Source organism: Tinamus guttatus, unplaced genomic scaffold, assembly GCF_059628265.1.
Source record: "Tinamus guttatus ecotype Peru unplaced genomic scaffold, ASM5962826v1 Tinamus_guttatus_pri_ptg000524l, whole genome shotgun sequence".
Classification (NCBI taxonomy): Eukaryota; Metazoa; Chordata; class Aves; order Tinamiformes; family Tinamidae; genus Tinamus; species Tinamus guttatus.
Window position 1 is genome coordinate 313,837 of NW_028289058.1, and position 17,158 is coordinate 330,994.

General features: G+C 44.9%; 2 protein-coding genes across 3 annotated transcripts in view; one reads left to right on the forward strand and one right to left on the reverse strand.

Moving 5' to 3' along the window:
- Positions 1 to 436: 436 nt before the first annotated feature.
- On the reverse strand, positions 437 to 1,562 carry FANCF (FA complementation group F). Its single transcript, XM_088533850.1, has one exon. It carries the CDS (start codon positions 1,560 to 1,562, stop codon positions 462 to 464), a length of 1,101 nt encoding a protein of 366 aa, XP_088389976.1. The 3' UTR covers positions 437 to 461.
- Positions 1,563 to 12,958: 11,396 nt separating this feature from the next.
- Positions 12,959 to 17,158, forward strand: part of GAS2 (growth arrest specific 2) — a 67,618-nt gene continuing 63,418 nt past the window's right edge. Inside the window, exon 1 of one of the 2 annotated variants that reach the window (XM_088533844.1) lies at positions 12,959 to 13,165. The gene's annotated coding sequence lies outside the window, so the exon portion shown is untranslated. The remainder of the gene's footprint in view (positions 13,166 to 17,158) is intronic. The other variant, XM_088533843.1, reaches the window with a different exon arrangement.

Genomic DNA, 17,158 nt, shown 5'->3' on the forward strand with positions numbered 1-17,158 from the left:
GCTTGCATATAAGTATACAATATGGTAACTAATAATGCCTTCCCATCTCAGAGCTTTACAGTAGACTTGGCTTTTTTCTACCTTTACTTAAGCCCATACATAAGGTGTGGAGAAGCACAACACCCACCAACACAGATGACCCAGCAAGGGCAGGATTACTAAAGAAATCCTCAGCTTATCGTTTTCTAGATGGGAGTCCACCTTCCTCTCTGAGCATTTGGTTGGCCTGCAGCAAGGGAAAGACAGGATGCCTTCATGACTGCACAGCACTGCAACTGCAATATTCTCCATCGCAAGATGAAAACAGCCTTTTTTTGCTTTTGAAACCAGAGGTGTTTTCTTCATTATATGGTTACATATACAGTATATATACAGTTACATAAAAGCACTGGGCCTCCTTAATGGACATCATATGCAGAGAGAAATAGCATGCTCAGTCTCATCAACCTCAAGTCTTCAGCTCACAGTGAAGTGCTGGTCTCTTCCTTGCCTTTCACTCTAAACACAGAGGAGCTAACTGTCTTCTTGGCTTTCAAAAGCTTTAAGTCTGCTCTCGGCTTCACTGCTTTCCTCAGGGATTTCTCTACCTCTGCCAGTAAGTCAGTCCACACGCTGACGCCAGGGACATCAAAGTCTCCATCCTGCACCTTCAGGAGCTCCAGGGCAGCGCGGGTTTGCGCCCCGAGCGGTGCCGGCGCACGGCAAAGGCAGTCAAAACGCTCCCTCAGCTCCGCCCAGGACAGCTCAGCCTGCTCGAAGCAGCTACTCCCCCACCGGCCCTGCAAGGGGTCATAGAGCAAGCGGCTTCCCCAGGCAACGAGGAGGTCCAAGTAAGGGGCGCTCAACTGGGAGTAGCGAGTGGCCAGGGCGGCAAGCAGAGAGCCCGGAAGCAGGCGGCACAAGGCCGAGAGGCGCTCAGGGCTCTGCAGCAGCCAGGCAAGCAGCGCCGCGGCCGCCTGCCCATCTCCCCGTTCGCCCCTTGGCCCTTCCTCGTCGCCCAGCAGCAGCGCCGTCGCCACCACCTGCAGGGCGCGAGGCTGCGGGAGCTGCTGGAGAAGCGCGGCCAGCCAGGGCAGCGGCTCGGGGGCCTCCTCCTCGTCCTGCCACTCCTCCCGCAGTCGCGCCAGCAGGGCCTGCGCCTCGGCCCGCACGCGCGGCTGCGGCGCGGCGGGCGGCAGCAGGCGGGAAGCCGCCTTGCGCCGGGCGAGCAGCGCCAGCCCGGGGGCCTCGGCGGCGGCGCCGGGGCTCAGCACACTCTGCAGGAGGCGGCAGCAGGCGGCGGGCGGCAGAGCGCGGTTCTCCAGCAGCGCCAACGCCAGCAGCGCCGGACAGCGGCCCAGGTGGCGGAAGGCGAGCGCCGGACCCCGGCCCTGCCGCAGGCGCCGCCCCAGCGCGGCCCGCAGGCGCGGCCGAGCGCGGAAGCGGCCGTGCAGGTGCTGGAAGAAGGCGGCCCACTCCAGAGCCCGGCCCAGCGTGGCCGCGTCCCAGGCACGCACCAGCGGCGACCGGCACACGGCGAGCAGCGGCGGCAGCTCCGCCACCTGCGCCAGCAGCGCCTCCATGGCCGGGCCGCCGCTGCCCGTCCCAACGGCCGCCTCGCGCCGGCCGTTTGAACCGCGGCCCGCCCCCGCCCGCGCCGCGGGCAAATCCGCGCCGCCGGAGAACGAGCGGGGGCTTCTGATTGGTCCTCAGCGACGTCAATCCGCCGCGGAAGCGCGGCCCTTACGGGGTGGGGCGGGAGGCTTCGCGGGCTCGCGCCTGAGGCGATTGCGCGGGAGGGAAAAGCAATTACGCACAATAAAATAAAAAGACATAAAAATAATCCTGAGAAGTGTGAGACAGCGAAGTGTCCCTTCAAGAAATTAGAGTAAAAAGAAAAAGCAAGGAAAAACTTCCCCAAAAGCATCTTTCAAAGCTGATACCCTCCCATTCACCAGGGATAGATTCATAGCTATGGAGGGGGCTGTCCCATAGCAGGCCAGGTGCCCAGAGGAGCCACCTCTAGGCTTGCTTGCTTTCACCCTATTTCCTTCTTCAGCTGTTTAATATCACCTATAAGAAATGTTACCTTTAAGCTGTAGCTGAGCTCCTGAAGGAGCAGCTTCCTGAGCAGCTTCCATACAAGCTGGAAACAGAGTGCTAAGCTCCTTCCTTATCCTCAGTGAGCAGAAGAAAGATGCACCCCCACAAAAGAGACAGGACAAAGATGCATCCTCACAAGAAAGACCAAAAAAAAAAAAATTCCTTAAAGCAGAGGCAAGAACTTGCAGCCCCCTGCCAGCACCTTGCAGGTACATCCTGAACATCCTCCCTCCAAAAGAGACTACCTCCTGTCTCACCTGCTTTTGGCCAGGTCCTGCTGAATGCTAATGAGTGCCACCTGGAGCTCATTAGCACAAGGGGCTCCCCTTTACTTTCCCTGCAAGTGGTTTCTCCTGGGGTCATTAGCTGGATTGCTAGCACTTGTGGTGATGACCCCAGAGAGTGTATATGAGCTCTTGATGGGGGCTTGTCTTAGCTTACCTGTAAAAGGCTTCAGCTTTTTTTTTTTTTTTTTTTTTTTTTTTTTTTTTTTTTTTTTTTTTTTTTGGGCTTTTAAGCTATGTTTTGTTTAAAGTCAAAGGTAAAAGAGAGGCCTAAGGTTTATTTCTGCTGCTGTTTTTTCCTTATTAAGAAAAGCCTAAGTCAGTGTGTGGAGCTACTGAACTCCTACGGCCCTACCACTGTCTTCCTGAAGTGTGCTCAAAGTTGGTTATAGTTTCTGGCTTGTTTTTTTTTTTTTTTTGGCTCTAACATTACCTCCTGTGTTTGGGTGACCCTTTTTGATGTTCATCATTCTTCTGTAGTATTAGTGAAGGAGAGGGGTGAATGTGGAGGCCTTAAGTCATACTCCTCTCTTGTTGTTTTCTTGGGCAGTGAACATAGAGCCTATGGATGTCTATAGGCCATTACACCATTAACTCTGCAGTGATTCCTTTTGTTGTTGCAAATATCTGCTTATCATCTGTAATTGCTTTTAGATTTCTAAACATATTGTAAGCTAATGTGCATTAATCCTAAATTGAAGCATGTAAACATGCAGTCAAAAATAAATATGGTAAGCTGTATAGGAAGCCTTATGCAATAGAATAACAGTGGGGACCTAAAGTGGTAGGAATGTAATTAAATAATATATAACTTGGCATATCAATTTGTACCTCTTGAGCTAAGTGCTGTAGCCTAGTAGGAAAAGACAGTTACATTGATTTTGAGACTCAGAACCTGTACCACTGAGGGGTATTTTTGGAGGTGTATATGCTCCAGAAGAGGAGAGTTTTCCCTTTGCGTTAGGAAACTTTCCCAATAAATTATTTAGGCTGCTCTTCTTTTGTCTTCATAGGTTTGTGTCCTATGAATGTGCCTGTGTGTTTCACCTGAAAGCGATCAATCCTATTTGCAGTGCTAAGAAACTTCTTTATAGAAGAAGAGGTAGTAGAAATCTAATCAGCCTGGAAAAAGCACTAAGTATTGGAGTATCCGGAATACCCTTACGTTTGAAGGGAGGTGACCTGTGTATTCTGATGGCTCTCTGTAGCGGTAACTGAAAATGGAATTCCTATTTGGTCTTAAATTAGGATTTTATGTTTAAATATCTGGGTTTGGGGGCTTGTTTGTTTGTTTTACAGTTTGACCTCTCTGAAACAAAATGGCTCTTAAAACAAGACATTCATGCTTTTCTAGGCATTACAGCTGCATCTGAAGTCTCCAGTCATGATGGGGCACAGCTGATGCTTATAAGGAAAAGTAGAGCCTACCCTGAAGAAATAGCAGAGCTGTCTTCCAAGCAACATTAAGATAAGTTCAAAAAACATATGAAAGAACGAATGTAAGGTGAAGGTAGTTATGATTTATGTAACACAGGATTGCACTACAGCAGCTTTCTTAAATAGTAGCTGTCTTTCCATGGCTCCAGTGGCTGGTCACTGAAGGAATTCCCTTTCTGCCCTCAATTTTATGCTCCTATTTTGTGAGCATGGGTACTTTCAGAATGTGCTCTATGTCTTAATTCTAGCCTTATTTTCATGTCCAAAAGCAGTTTTAAAGCAAGGAAAGATTACTGGAAGGTAGTCATCTACCGTTGCACTAGGCTGCATTAAATGTTTCTCCATCCTAGGTTTTGATTGATAGGATCCATGGCAAAGAAAGCTGTTGAGCAAGTCAAAAAAGAGTTGGGGAAGTTATTTCCATAGCTCCCTGAAAGCAAATGGGCTTCTCAGTGAAGTATTGCAGAATGGTTTTGCAGGCCCCGTATTTTGCTTGAATTATTGTACTGCTTTATCTAAGCTGAGAACTGAAGTGAAAGATTCATATGAAATTTTATGAAATGAGTGAATTTCTTCACTCCAGTTATGGAGCCAGTAAAATTCGCCCTGGCAAGAGGATCAGTTTTGAAGCTAAATTGTTCAGACTTGCCAGAGGTCTGGAATCCATTTTTACATTTACCTTCCTCTCAGAAGTTGTATTTGCTGTAACGTGGCTATATTGCTTCCCCTAAAAATGAAAGGGAAATGCACTCTGTTTACTCAAAATACCTAGCATTGCAAAAGTGCTAAGTGCTCTTGTTTTAGAGATGAAGTATTTGGCTCAAATGTGAGTCAGAACTATATTAGCAAAGTTACTTAGCTAGCGTTTAGCTCTTATGCCCTCTGGAAATTAAAATAAGTAAGTCCGAGTGGCAAATTATGTCACCTATTTCTCAGTGTGAACAGGTACTTAGAGGTGATGAAGTAGCCACAGACTTAAAAGTTTCTCTTCCTCAGATGAGCCCTATTAAATGATGCTCTGTAGCTGCCTAACCAAGTGCAGTTATTAAGTCTATAACTGATTCTGCCTTCATGTTGTTTCAGCTAATGCCTTTTTTTCTGACATTTGTGGTGCTCTCTGCATCAGGGGTAGTGGTTTGATAAGGCATAGCATGTACAGAGCAGGGCATTTCCTTGCATGTTTGTCCGGTTTTCTTTGAAGCCAGAGAAATCTTCGGGTATTTATTTTAGGTATTTTTATTGCCTGCTTTTATTGCTCAGGTGCAAAAATGCAGCTTTTAGTGCTATTCAGAGCTGCATTTTTTTTGAGTGCTAAATAAGAATTTGAGAGGTACCTGTTTCATAGAGCGTGTTATCAGAATACTCTGAAAGGAAGGGAATACTGAAAGTTATGAAATAATGAAATACTCCAAAATATTGGTTAATAATGCTTTGTTGTGTCAAGTCAAGCATCTTAGGGCTAAGCTAAATCAAGCATCACAGGTTTACTGCTTAACAGTGAGTCATTTATAAAAGTCTTTGAAGCAAATGAAGACCTTGAAAAATAACAGCAATTTTTTTTTCCTATTCAGATTCTGCATCTTTCCATGACAGTTAGCTTGCTGTCATTCACAAGAGTACAGGGAGATGTTATAAACACCCTTTCATGCTGGAATCCTTTCAGATTGGTTATATTTTTTACATACATAAAAATCTGTGTAAAATTCAATGCGAGACAGCTATCTGCCAAGCTATTTATATGTATGTCTGGGTACTAATAATCTAAGTCATCTTGATTTTTCCTTACTTGTCCAGTACCCTGAGAACATCTTAAATATTTGGATTCACTTGTATCTCTCCTTCATAGCTCTGTCCAATATCCTTAGAAATAATACATGTGTCTGTGTATATACAGATAGACACATTAACACACACATGCAGGCTGGGGAGACTTTTCTTTTTTTGAGCAATAAGTTTTTAAGTATCTGTTGTTTCCATTTTCATGTCTCCAAAGCTTTTATGTGAATTCTTCCAGCACATTTCTCATTATTCTCTCAACCTTTCCTCTGCTGGATGGCTGTGCTTTCCAGACGTATAACCTGAAATGTCCTGGGAGAATTTACATAAAAACAATAAAGCCAAGGAAATGGAAACCACAGAATATATACATAAATTCTTTTCAGTCTTTGCTAAGAAGCTCATTGGTTCATATTTACAAAGGAATTCAATTTTCCATATTAACATCCTTTTCCCTGTGAAGCAAATGTGGGCGACTGGGATGGTCGAAATCATTACTTCAGTGAATATTCTGCGTTGGGGGCTTATATGTTAATCTCATTAATGATTAAAAGATTTTACTTTCCTTCATCTGGTATGTCAGCCATCGTGGCAATGGCCAAAGTAAGCAAATGCTAATGTGGGACATAGAAGTGACTTTATTTCCCGAATTAAGACAAACTTAAAGGACTTTTTGTTTGTTTACCTAGTTCAGGAAATATAACAGAGTGCTTTCTGGTTTCTGGTATCTACCCTTATAGCATCTTTTGAAAGCAAATCTTATGGAAACTGATACATAATGCAGTAAAACTGCTCCAGTTTCTGTTGAGATCCACTGGTTTGTGGTGTTATGTGTCGTATACCTGGCATGTGGCACTAGCTTTCTGAACAAGGTAGGGAATCAGCAGGGCTCTTGCTGAAAAGAGTAACAACTCGGGGATGGGGGTGGCGGGAAGAAATGACATTTCTATCATGTCTGGTATTTACATAACACTAAAATCCAGAAAAAAATCTGTAATTCATCCCTGTGGATCCATGAGAGGTTGAATTTCTAGAATTAGAAAGCCTAAAGGAAAAGTCTGCTTTCCTCATGGTCCTGGGTTTTGGGAAGAAAATGGTAAATTATCCAGTATTAAATAATCTGGGGGTACCTAATATTTCAGTGCTCCAGGCTTAGTATGTAGATGCTACAAGCTATAGTAAAGAGTCATACTGAGGATTTCCATGGGAGTAACCTCTGTGTAGCATTTTAATCTCCACATTAAATATGGATGCTTGGTTTGTGTTGGCTCTCAAAAGGCAATTTTACTGTGAATGACTTTCTGGCATTTCCTACCAAACAGCATAACCCAGTAAAGTTACTTAAGATCAACTGAAAGGTTAGTTTTGATATAAATGATCATGATCTTTTGATGAAATGATCTTTTATTAAAGATTAAGAATGGGAGATGTCGAGTGCCTCGTAGGATGCAGTGGTTCCTCAGGCAGGCTGAGTGTGAGTTGATGGATGCTTGTTTCTCCTTTTGCTTACATTATCTCATTTTGTTTACTTCTCTGACTGAAGACATAACTGTTCCTATTAGTGTTTTGTTCTTCTTCGCTTCTAAGTTCTTTTTTATGTTTTTTTTTTTTTTTCCAAAACTTTCACCTGGTAATGATTTCAGCATATGGGCTTAAGCTTCAGACTAACCATGTAGTGCTGGAGTTATACACAGTACATTTGGGTTTTAAGCAGTTTTTCCTGCAGCTACACAGTGTGCAGACCGTGTCTGGTGTCTGCCCAACTTGCTGCTTTGCCTGAATGAATCCAACGAGTTGTGTCGAGTCCCAGAGGAGAGTCCTGCTGAACTCTGCAGAATTGCAAGTCTTAGATTTTGCTGTTCAGTATCTCTTCCAGGAGAGATTTCTGGCATTTTTTTTTCCAGGAATCTGTGTGCCTGCCTTTCTTTGTACTTGCTTGGTTTTTACAGTAGCATAAACCTTGTTGCTTCAGTAATATTTTGTCTGATTTCTGTTTTCTACAGCATTTAAAGCAAGAAGTAGCCCACAAACTCAGTTTACTGACAGGTTATTAGATAAGATTATCTACTTTAGCTTATTTTCTAATTGATGTTTTATTAAGTTAATAAAGTTGTCCTAACGAAGTTAGGCTTTTGTGTCCTGTAAGAGTTGGTGTGTATTAGAGCAGGTGATGTGGATCACGCCGCAGTAGATCACTACGTTTTTCTTCACCTTTTTTTATGGATTGTCATTTCACATGCACAAAAGTTGGTATAGAAACCCCGTGGTCCTTATGGAGGATCTGCTCCCTAGAACTTGCATGTACAAAATCTGAAATATCTCAGGTTGTACTGTTCTTCCTATCTTGTCTTTTGTGGAGCCTCGGATTTCCCAAGGCCATAGATACAAAGAACAGGGTTTGGTAATGAATTTCATCTGGAGTTATTAGCATCCATGCACCCTATGCTATTATTCAATTCAAATTTCTGCTTTGAATGTTCAGTTTTGATGTCTTTTGTTCCTAATACTTTTCACTTACCAGGCCTATGTGATTTTGTACAAGATCCTCCCTCACTGCCCCCCGCCTTGTAGTTTCTTCATTTGAAATTTTTTATGGGCTCTTTGCCTGGACTTGCAGACTTGCAGTAGGTTAAGAGCATGCAATATACCAAAAGATGTCACACAAGGTTTTCTGATTTCTAGAAATTCAGACATGAGTCTTGTTTGCAAGTAGGCCCATAATGTTTGCGAGGTAAAGTGCTGGCTTTCTGTCTGTGGCTTTCTCCAGATGCCCTTTTTTTTGGGCATCTGGTTTCAAGGCTGGCCTGAAATTTGATCTTTCTGCAATTCACTCGGTGTGTTTCAGCAGCATATGTCATTAATGAAGGAGCTGGGTAAGCAGCCCCACTGTCCTTGGTGATCGGGCCTACGACAGGCACCAGGAAAGCAGCAAAGCTTCAGTGTGCTCTGATTAGGAAATCCTGCCTAAGGCAGGTGCTATAGTGTAAACAGAATTGTCAAGGCCCTCCCAGAAGAAAACTGAAAGAATACACTTGGCTAAAAATGCTAAGGATGCTAAAATGCAAGTAGCAGTGATGCTTTGCTTTGAACAAGAAACCTGCTGGTAAAACACAAAAACCCCAAACAGCCCAACCTCAGCTTCCTTAGGTTAACATTGTATGGCTAGCAGCAAGAGTGAGGAATCATTGCCAGCTAGAAAAAGCCAATCTGCAGGCTGTAGGTGTTGAAGTAGTGTCTATGCTAAGTAATAAGCCCCCAGATCAAAAATTTGCAGGTCTACAGGAGCATATTTATGCTTGGAACAAGGCTGCTAAAAACTGAAGACCTAAATGGAAGTTTTCTGTCTTGCATACACTTGCCCCCTTTCAGATGGCTGTGGACTGAGAAGGACCTTGTCAAGGAAACAGCTGTTCAACAGCAGAGTTGCTGACTCTGGAGGCTGATTTTAAAGAGCAGATTGTGGAAATCAGCAACTTCACAGCAAGAAGTGTTTGCAAAAGACATGAGGATGTAGGAAAGTAAGATTGAACATTTCTGCAGAATCTTCAGTCTGTGCCATCAGATTGTCCACCAAGTGCCTCTTGCTTCAATTCTTGAGGTAAGCGTGGTTATCTTCATAACCTGCAAAGCTGAAGCCTCTGGAAGATGGAGCAACTTTTCCCAGAGCACACACAAATTTCTGGTTTTCTTAGGACAGCAGGTGACTATAAGAGCCAATATTGTCCCCAGACAATGTTCTCTGTAAGAACATACTACCACATACATGCATTGCAGGAGAAGGAAGAAAAGACAGAAGAGGGAAATATGTACTCTTCTATGAATTAAGAAATCAGGCCAATCTTGGCATTATTCTTGCTGCTTCTTCATGTTGGATTAGATGGGAAGGTTTTTTGCACATGCCCATTTCACAGATGAGAAGGCTGAAATAAAGACAGTTCAAGTGGCGCGATGCAACTCGTACAACAGATGAGTTGCAAGGCTGGGAAAAGAAACCAGAGAACCCTTTCCCCAAGATAGGAATAACTTGCTATATGAACTGGCGTTCGCCCTGTTTCATTTGGCAGTGTGACACAGTGCACAGGGAATGATGTTCTTGCCATTAGAAATGCTTCGATGATGCCCCTCTAATAGAAGAAGGAAAAGGAATGCTGGAATGAAAGCATTCCCAGTGTATTCAGAGGGACTGTTTGAACTAAGCAGTTGGCTTAGTTGGGGGGAAACAATTGCAAAACAATAAAACTGGATATTTCATAAAGGAGAACGACTTTAGAACAAATTGGAAAATTTGATGGGGTATGTGTAAGGTTGACAGAAGAAAATATTGAGAAATCAGGAGATAGACTGGAAGAACCATGAGGGTAGTGTGGAAAGAAAGTCGGACTTGTGGAAAACAAGTGAACACACAATTTTCTTCCCTTTCTCTTTCCTTATGGTTTGCCAGGCAATGGAGCTCTTCAAGTTTACTGTTAGCCAGGTGGATTTATTGCCAAGTTGCCTGTTTTGTGAGGATATATCACTTGACAGGAGGCAGAAGTGCTTTGCATTTCATGTGTAGAGCAGTGGGAGCAAAGTAGAGCCCAACCTGGGAGACCAAGGGAGACTCCCCCTTACTGGGAAGGAAAATGGAGGCCAAGAATGTTAGTGATTTTAAGGGAAACCTCGATATGTGCTTGGAGAAGGAAGACATTGAAAGGTTAAGTGAAGGGGAGCAGGTGTCTGGACATATGAGTGTTTTAAAACATTTCCCATTGAAAAAAAAAATGCTGCTGCCTTAATGTATTTCTGTATTTCTTGTTTGGAAAATGTGTTTACTTCTGGAAAAAATATTTGGATCTATGTCTGAACTGTTGGTGACTTTGAATTGTCTCCCAAAGCACAGCAGATACTAGTTAATTCCTATAAAAGTTAATTAGTTTGTGTGCTTTAAGTCAGCTGTCATGGCAGCAGTAGCCGTTGCTGTGCCTGGATCCCTCTTTCTCTTAGCTTTGCTTGTGCTGTTGCTACTTAGACCTTGGTGCTTCTATTTGACCTTAGATAGTACCTTATTTTAATGACTTGTCCTTCCCAACTGTGAAATGTGTGACTTGAGTTGCAAAATCTAAAGGACAGAGATGGGTGTTTTTGTATTCAGCAGCGTGCTAGGTACTAAATGATCAAAAGGGTGGTGTATGTGGACCTCAATGTTTTTATTCTTTAAATTATTTTGCTAGTGATTTTATTTAGGCGTGCACTGACCAAGCTCGTCTCGGCTGCAGCAAATGGTTTCATGTTAGACATCAACAGCAAAAAAAGTTTTGTGAAAATTGCAGTTAGTTGCATATAGTTATAAGGATAGAAATGACATTTCTAATGCACAAAGTTTGAGGTGGAAGGACAAAACATGTTGCTTTATAATGTAGTAGTGGTCTGCAGAGCTGCTTAGTAGGCCTTTTAAATGGATATTCCACTGCAGATGGGAGAAAAGCTCCATCAGTTGCCAAATCTTCATGTGGTAGACTGAATTCCCATCCCAGAGGATGGGATTCATGGAAAGGGAAAACCACACATGACTGAATTCATTTGATGTTTTAGCTTTTTATGGATTCTTCAAATTAAATGTTCTTCAAAAATGGAAGTAAGATGTATATGTATGTTATATTCCATGGATTTTTTTTCTGCCCAAAGTCCTGCAATATTGGGAGAACACTAGATCCTGCCCTCCCTGTGGCTGCTCAGGATCCTGAGCTCTCCCTTCTCCCGCGCTTGAGTCACGTGGCAGCAGGTCCTGTCGACCACTGTGTCTTTTGAACTCCAACTTCTATGGCATCTACAGCAAGAAAAAAGTGTGTCTGGAGTAAATGTATTTTTGCCTTCTCAACTTTTGAGTTGAGCAGTTTAATTGTATGATCTTTTTGGGCCAAAAATGGAGGAAACCAGCAGAGACTTGCTGTACTCGATAATCACCTTATTGATCATTCCTGGTGCTCAGTCTCACTAACTGTCTCTCACCAATGCTCTCTAACCTCATCAAGACATGTCCTATTTAGTGATCAGGTGTAATGGTTATATAGTCATATAAAACGATGATGACTTTGATACATTATCTCTGTTGCATTTAATTGATAGTATATTGTCATGTTATGACCCCAGTTACATAGTGAAGAAGGTTTAGTTGGGTTTAGAAGTTTCTCTGGGATCATCTTTGATCTTGCACTGCCGAATTTCCTTTTTAGTTACCTGTGTAACCATGTCTGGCCAAGTCAGACTGTTTTTTTGGAAGGTTTGCCTACTATTGCCTTGTTCCTCAGGTGTTCCTGCTAGAACTCTGTGCATTTCAATACTTCAGATGGCTGGTGAAATGCTCTAATTTGAGGAGCACTCAGCGCAGCAGTTAATAGTCCCTCCAACCACTGTAATCTAAGGATCTGAAGGCAATAAATAAGCGAGGAGGTGTCTGCCCTGGTGGGCCAGACCTGGACACCTCTTGCTCAGAGCTGAGGAATCGGTTTGCAGCGCAATTATGGAGAAATAGCCTGATGTCCATTGTGCAAATTGGGTTTTCCCAGCAGATTGGAGTGCAGAGGTATGAATGGAAATAAATAAAAATCACAGTTGGCTTGCTGTGCCTTTCAGCAAGCAGGTTGAGGCAAGTGCTCAAGGGCAGGTATGTGATGTGCTTGGCCCAGGACCATTTAATGAAGTAGATGGGGTGTTTTTTGGGGAGGGAATAAGTGTGATGCAGGACAGGAGCACCCTTGGGAAGTGATAACACGATACCTCTAGGGAGCATCACGAGGCACCAATGTCCATGTGTGGGGAGAAGTGGGAATTTCCACATCTATTTCCTGCTCTTGAATTCACAAGAGAAGCTTTTTGGTGGAGAGGAGTAATAAGGGAATAAACCTCAGGTTGGGAAGATCCTCTGTTAACAAAACTGAAACATGGTGCAAACTGTGTAAGACAACATTGCTTTAAAAAGGGCAATGCAAGAATCGCTCATTTATGAGCAGTGGATGCTTTTTGCTTAAAAACACATGACAGGGTGGCACGGAATGAGGGTTTCTATTTTCAAAGCAATATGCAATTAAATCTGCTCCCCTTCACCCCCAGCAAGAGACACAAAGGATATTGCTGCAGCCCAAGAGGAAAAAAATAATAAAAATCTAAAATGTGCCCTGCAAAAGTCAGTTAAGGAGAAATTCTAAGTGTGGAGGGAGATGGGGATGTGCTAGCTCAGCAGTGCAAGGGTAAAATCGGTGTCAACTGCCTCAGCTGGAGAGAGGGGAGGAAAAAAAGAAAAAGGGGGGGGGAAAAGTAAATGCCGAACTTCCGCTCGGGCGCTGCTGAAATAGAGGGAGACGCTTTCTGGGAAAGGAGGGGGGAAAGAGGGAAAGGGAGGAAAAAAAAAAAAAAAAAAAAAGGAGGGAGAGGGAGCGCGGGCAGGTTTCCCGGCGCGGGCAGAAGTATGAGGAGCGGCAGCGCGGCTGCTGCCGGACTGCGCGGGGCGGCTGCGGCGGGACCCACAGGGACCCACGGACGCGGGGACGGACCCACGGGCACGCGGAGGGGCCCACGGGCACGCGGAGCCACGCGCGGGCGGCCAGTGAGTGCGGCGGAGCCTCCGGGCTGGGGGGCCGCAGCGCCGGCGCCGCGAGGATTTGCTCGTTTGTTTGTGTGTGTGTTTTCTTTATTTTTTTCCCCCGATTTTCGGCCTCCTACGGCTGCCTGGAGCTCGCCCGGGCTCTCCGGTAGGAGAGGGGCTTCCCCGGCGTGGGGCTGGCTTGGGAAAGGGGGAAATACCCTCGTCTCCTTCCCCTCGCTTTAAACCTCCCGTGGCCGCTTCTCTGCGGAGTAGATGCTGTGCCGAGAGCTACGTTTTGGTCCTGTGGGTTGCGCATTTTTTGTTGTTTTTCCTAAGTGGAAATTAGTTCCTAGATTCCTCTCGTACGGCCCCAAAGGCTTCGGAGCAGCATTAGGCTGTGGTACCCTCGCCGGAAGCCCAGCCAAAGCGAGCGCTGAGGAAGGAGATGATGTGAGGAAGGCTCTGCACTTGCCCCTGGCGCCTAGTTCTTGCTTTTAGCCATTCTGATATGCCGGGGGCGGGGGGGTGCATATATGCTGTACGTATATTTCAAGTGGCAGACTTTCTGTTGGAAGTACCTGCCCCGCTCAAAAGCGCTCGGTTAAGCTCTCTTGCAGAAGCACCAGCTTTGGAAATAGGCTTTCAGAGCCTCGAAATACCAAACTGCTGCCTGTGGGTTAGCCTGGGATGCTGCTTATGTGATGTCCTTGCAGTAAGAGGCATGCAGAGATGTCTCTTAAGATGTGATGCTGGTTATGAATGTGTGTGTGCTTTCCTATTTGGGGGAGATGAAGACTTATATATATAATATATATATTTAATGGCCTTCTCGAGACAGGAAAATCGCCTCTGCTATGCGTAGTCTTGAAAAACACCTGAGCTTTCACCCGGGTTTGGTCTGCGCCAAGCGTTCTTGCAGCAAGCGCCTTGGTGCTGTAAAGGACAAAGGCTTCTTGTGATTAAAGTTTACTTTATTGAGGCAGATCGTGTTTTGATGTAAGCCCTTAAAAATTCAAATTGTTTAATGAGTTTCAGATGGTGCTTTCCCTCCAGTGCCCTCCCCCTGCTGCTCCTGGCTCCTCTGGGCAAGCTCCAGAAACCTTGGGCTAAATGGCTTGCGGGAGAGCTTATAAGGATAATATTATCTCCAGAAAAACTGTGTTTCCTTGCAAATCTGTGCTTGCTGCACCGGTGAGCTTACCTTTTATCTTCCTGTTTATGAGGGTGGGAAAGCAAAGACTGGGGCTGCGGCTGTGTAAGATGATGCAGGGGAGGACGAGCTGCTGCTGAAGCTGTGGAGGGGACAGGGGAGGTGGTGGCAGAATCACAGCTTCAAAAGTGGCTCTGTTTGTTGTGACAGACGTAAAAGGAGAAAATGAGTGATTACTGCCCTGTAGTAAACTGGGAATTGCAGGTGGTAGAGACCGTGTCACACTGCCAGTTGCAGGGCTCTTATTTTCTTTCCTTTTTATTTTTCTGCTATTTCTTTTAGTCCATGTAAAGTATTTCAAGTACGGGAGCTTTTACCATTTCGCTGGAGAAAATTATTCCGTTGTCTAGCAGATCTCGCCGCTGGGAACTGTTTCCCGACGTTCCAAATATCAATTACAGGAGTCGTTAGTTACCTCTGTGGCTTTCAGAGGAAGACGTTCATATATCTTTCCTTCCCTCCCCTTTCTGCATGTCTGAGCGTGTGTGTGTATATATGGAGGGGGTGGAGAAACCCAAGCGAAGCGAGGGGCAGGCGATGGACTCGTGCTCTCCAAATCTGCAAAATGTGTCAGCATCGGGATAGGAGAACTCGAAATAGGTTTTCACGGGGAAGCTTGGCTCTGTCGCGGGACACCTGCACGCAGCTTATGTGCAAGTGGTGGTCACAAGCGCCAGTGCCGCTTTGTGGGCAGCCTCGTTGCACAAATGTGCACTTTGGATACAACTTAATCTATTGAAAGAAAAAAATAAATGTTTTTTTTACGCCTGGCATGCAGTTATGGGAAGGGAATGCTTCTCGCAGCCCGTTTGGACTCTAGGAAAGTTGCACCAAGTTTGTTCTTTTCCATCTGCATCAGATGATTAGGACTAGCAGGGAGATCCAGCAGAGACTCTTGCCAGATCCTCATGAGCTCTGGTCTGGCTTTTGATCCTCTGTCTCCTCTCTTTGCAGCGTGGCTGCTTTCCAAGAGCATTACCTTCCCTCGGAGGCAGCGGGAGGTTGTCTGCAGCTCTAGCCGATACCCCTCTGTCCAGGCCAGCGCGCAGGCTCGTGCTCAGGCTCCGGTTGCTTTGCTCTCGTCTCGGCCGCGCTCTCCCCTATTGCGCAGCTCCCTGCATGGTGTGAGCCTCCTATTCCTAGTTTCTCTTCTGCGAGCTGGCATGCCAGGAGACCAGTCCACAAGCACGAAGCCTGAATGTATCAGGTCTGAGAAGATCTTGGGAAATAGCGTTTCAGAGTCCGAGTCCCTCTGCCATCTTCTGTAGCAACCTTGTGGGGCAAGGATGAAGATTTTCCAACAGCCTGGAAAATCTTCATCCATGGATAACTCTGCTTTGGCTGCCCGGTGGCCAAAAGGAATCTTGGTGGCCAGGGCAATGTGCATCTGGGCGGTGTAAAGGGGAAATCATCATCCTTTGTGTCAGGGATGGTTTGACTGATAGCCCGAAACAGAGTCCTGTATTCCCCCCCAGTCCTTTTCCATACTCATTCTTAACATCTTGTTGTTCTTTTCTAATAGCAAGTAAAATGCTTCTTTCTCTGGTTACTTAATTCCCATGCTAACTCTTCAAACAAGCCAAAAAGAGGACACAACTTGGCAGGGTTTCTCCAGCCCTCACCTGGAGCCACTGAACAAAAAAGCTCAGTCCTCCTTTTGCTCAGTGCAGCCTAAATGCCCATGTGATGATGAACAGGACTGGGGCAGTCAGGAAGCTCATGTTACACGGAGCACTGCAGCCAGCAGCTGCTTAGTGTAAGCTAGTATGTGTATATACACTGCAACTGGGTGCTTAACTTGGAGAACTTGGTATTTTGCTCGCTTAAATTGCAGGCCAGAGTGTGTACATTTTCCATATATATGTGTATGCATACATATTTGCATGTACATATATATTTTTTTTCTATTTGTAGTAAATTCAATCTTTTGGTCATGCTCCAGGCTGCAGAGTGCTGTTATCAACCTTTTGTAGGTAAGGAAGGAGGTTGGAAGAGGAAAGGGAATTGAATCCAGGGGTCACCCACTGCAAGGGAGGCCCTGATTGCACGGCCAGCCTTAACGTTTGGATGAAACAATCTTTGCCTCTCGTATTTTCTGTACAGAAAGTATTGTTCCTGACTCCTTTTGTCCTATTAGGTAGCCCCATTAAGAGCCAGGAGGATGACAGAATCCGAGTTGTTCGATTCTGATGGCTTTCACCTGCTGATCCCTGACACCCATCAGTGGGTGGTGTAGCTTACGCTGCTGGCAAAACCCAGGCAGAGAGCTACAATACATGGAAAACTCAATGTACTACTGTAAAGCAAAAGAAAACCCTCACTGTTTGGGGGAAGCAAGCGGGGGGAAACGTAACCTTCTAGTTTGTTGAGTCTGTTACGTGTCACTGGGTGCACTGTAAACTATCCCACATTGAGTTCTTCGGCTAGACAATATGTCTAAGAATTGGAGATGTCTTCCTGCCACTGAGAGAGGTGGAATAAGAGACTGGTGCTGCATAGATATGACCCATAACAAAACAGAATGTAGAGGAGTTAAAAGATCTCTCCTTGTCTGCCTTGAGGGTAGTAGGGGGAAGAAATGGCTTCTTGAGGAGAAGCACCATTAGAGGTAAGTTTTAAACACGTGTGTGCATATCTGATATCAGCCTAGGTCAGTTATAGCAAAGTGCGTTAGAGTTCTCTAACGTGAGATATTTGGTGAGCTGGCTAGGTTTAAAGAATATATTATATATATATATATATATATATATTCATATATATATATATGAAATGATTTGATGTTACTTTAGAAAGCACTGAGATTAGGGG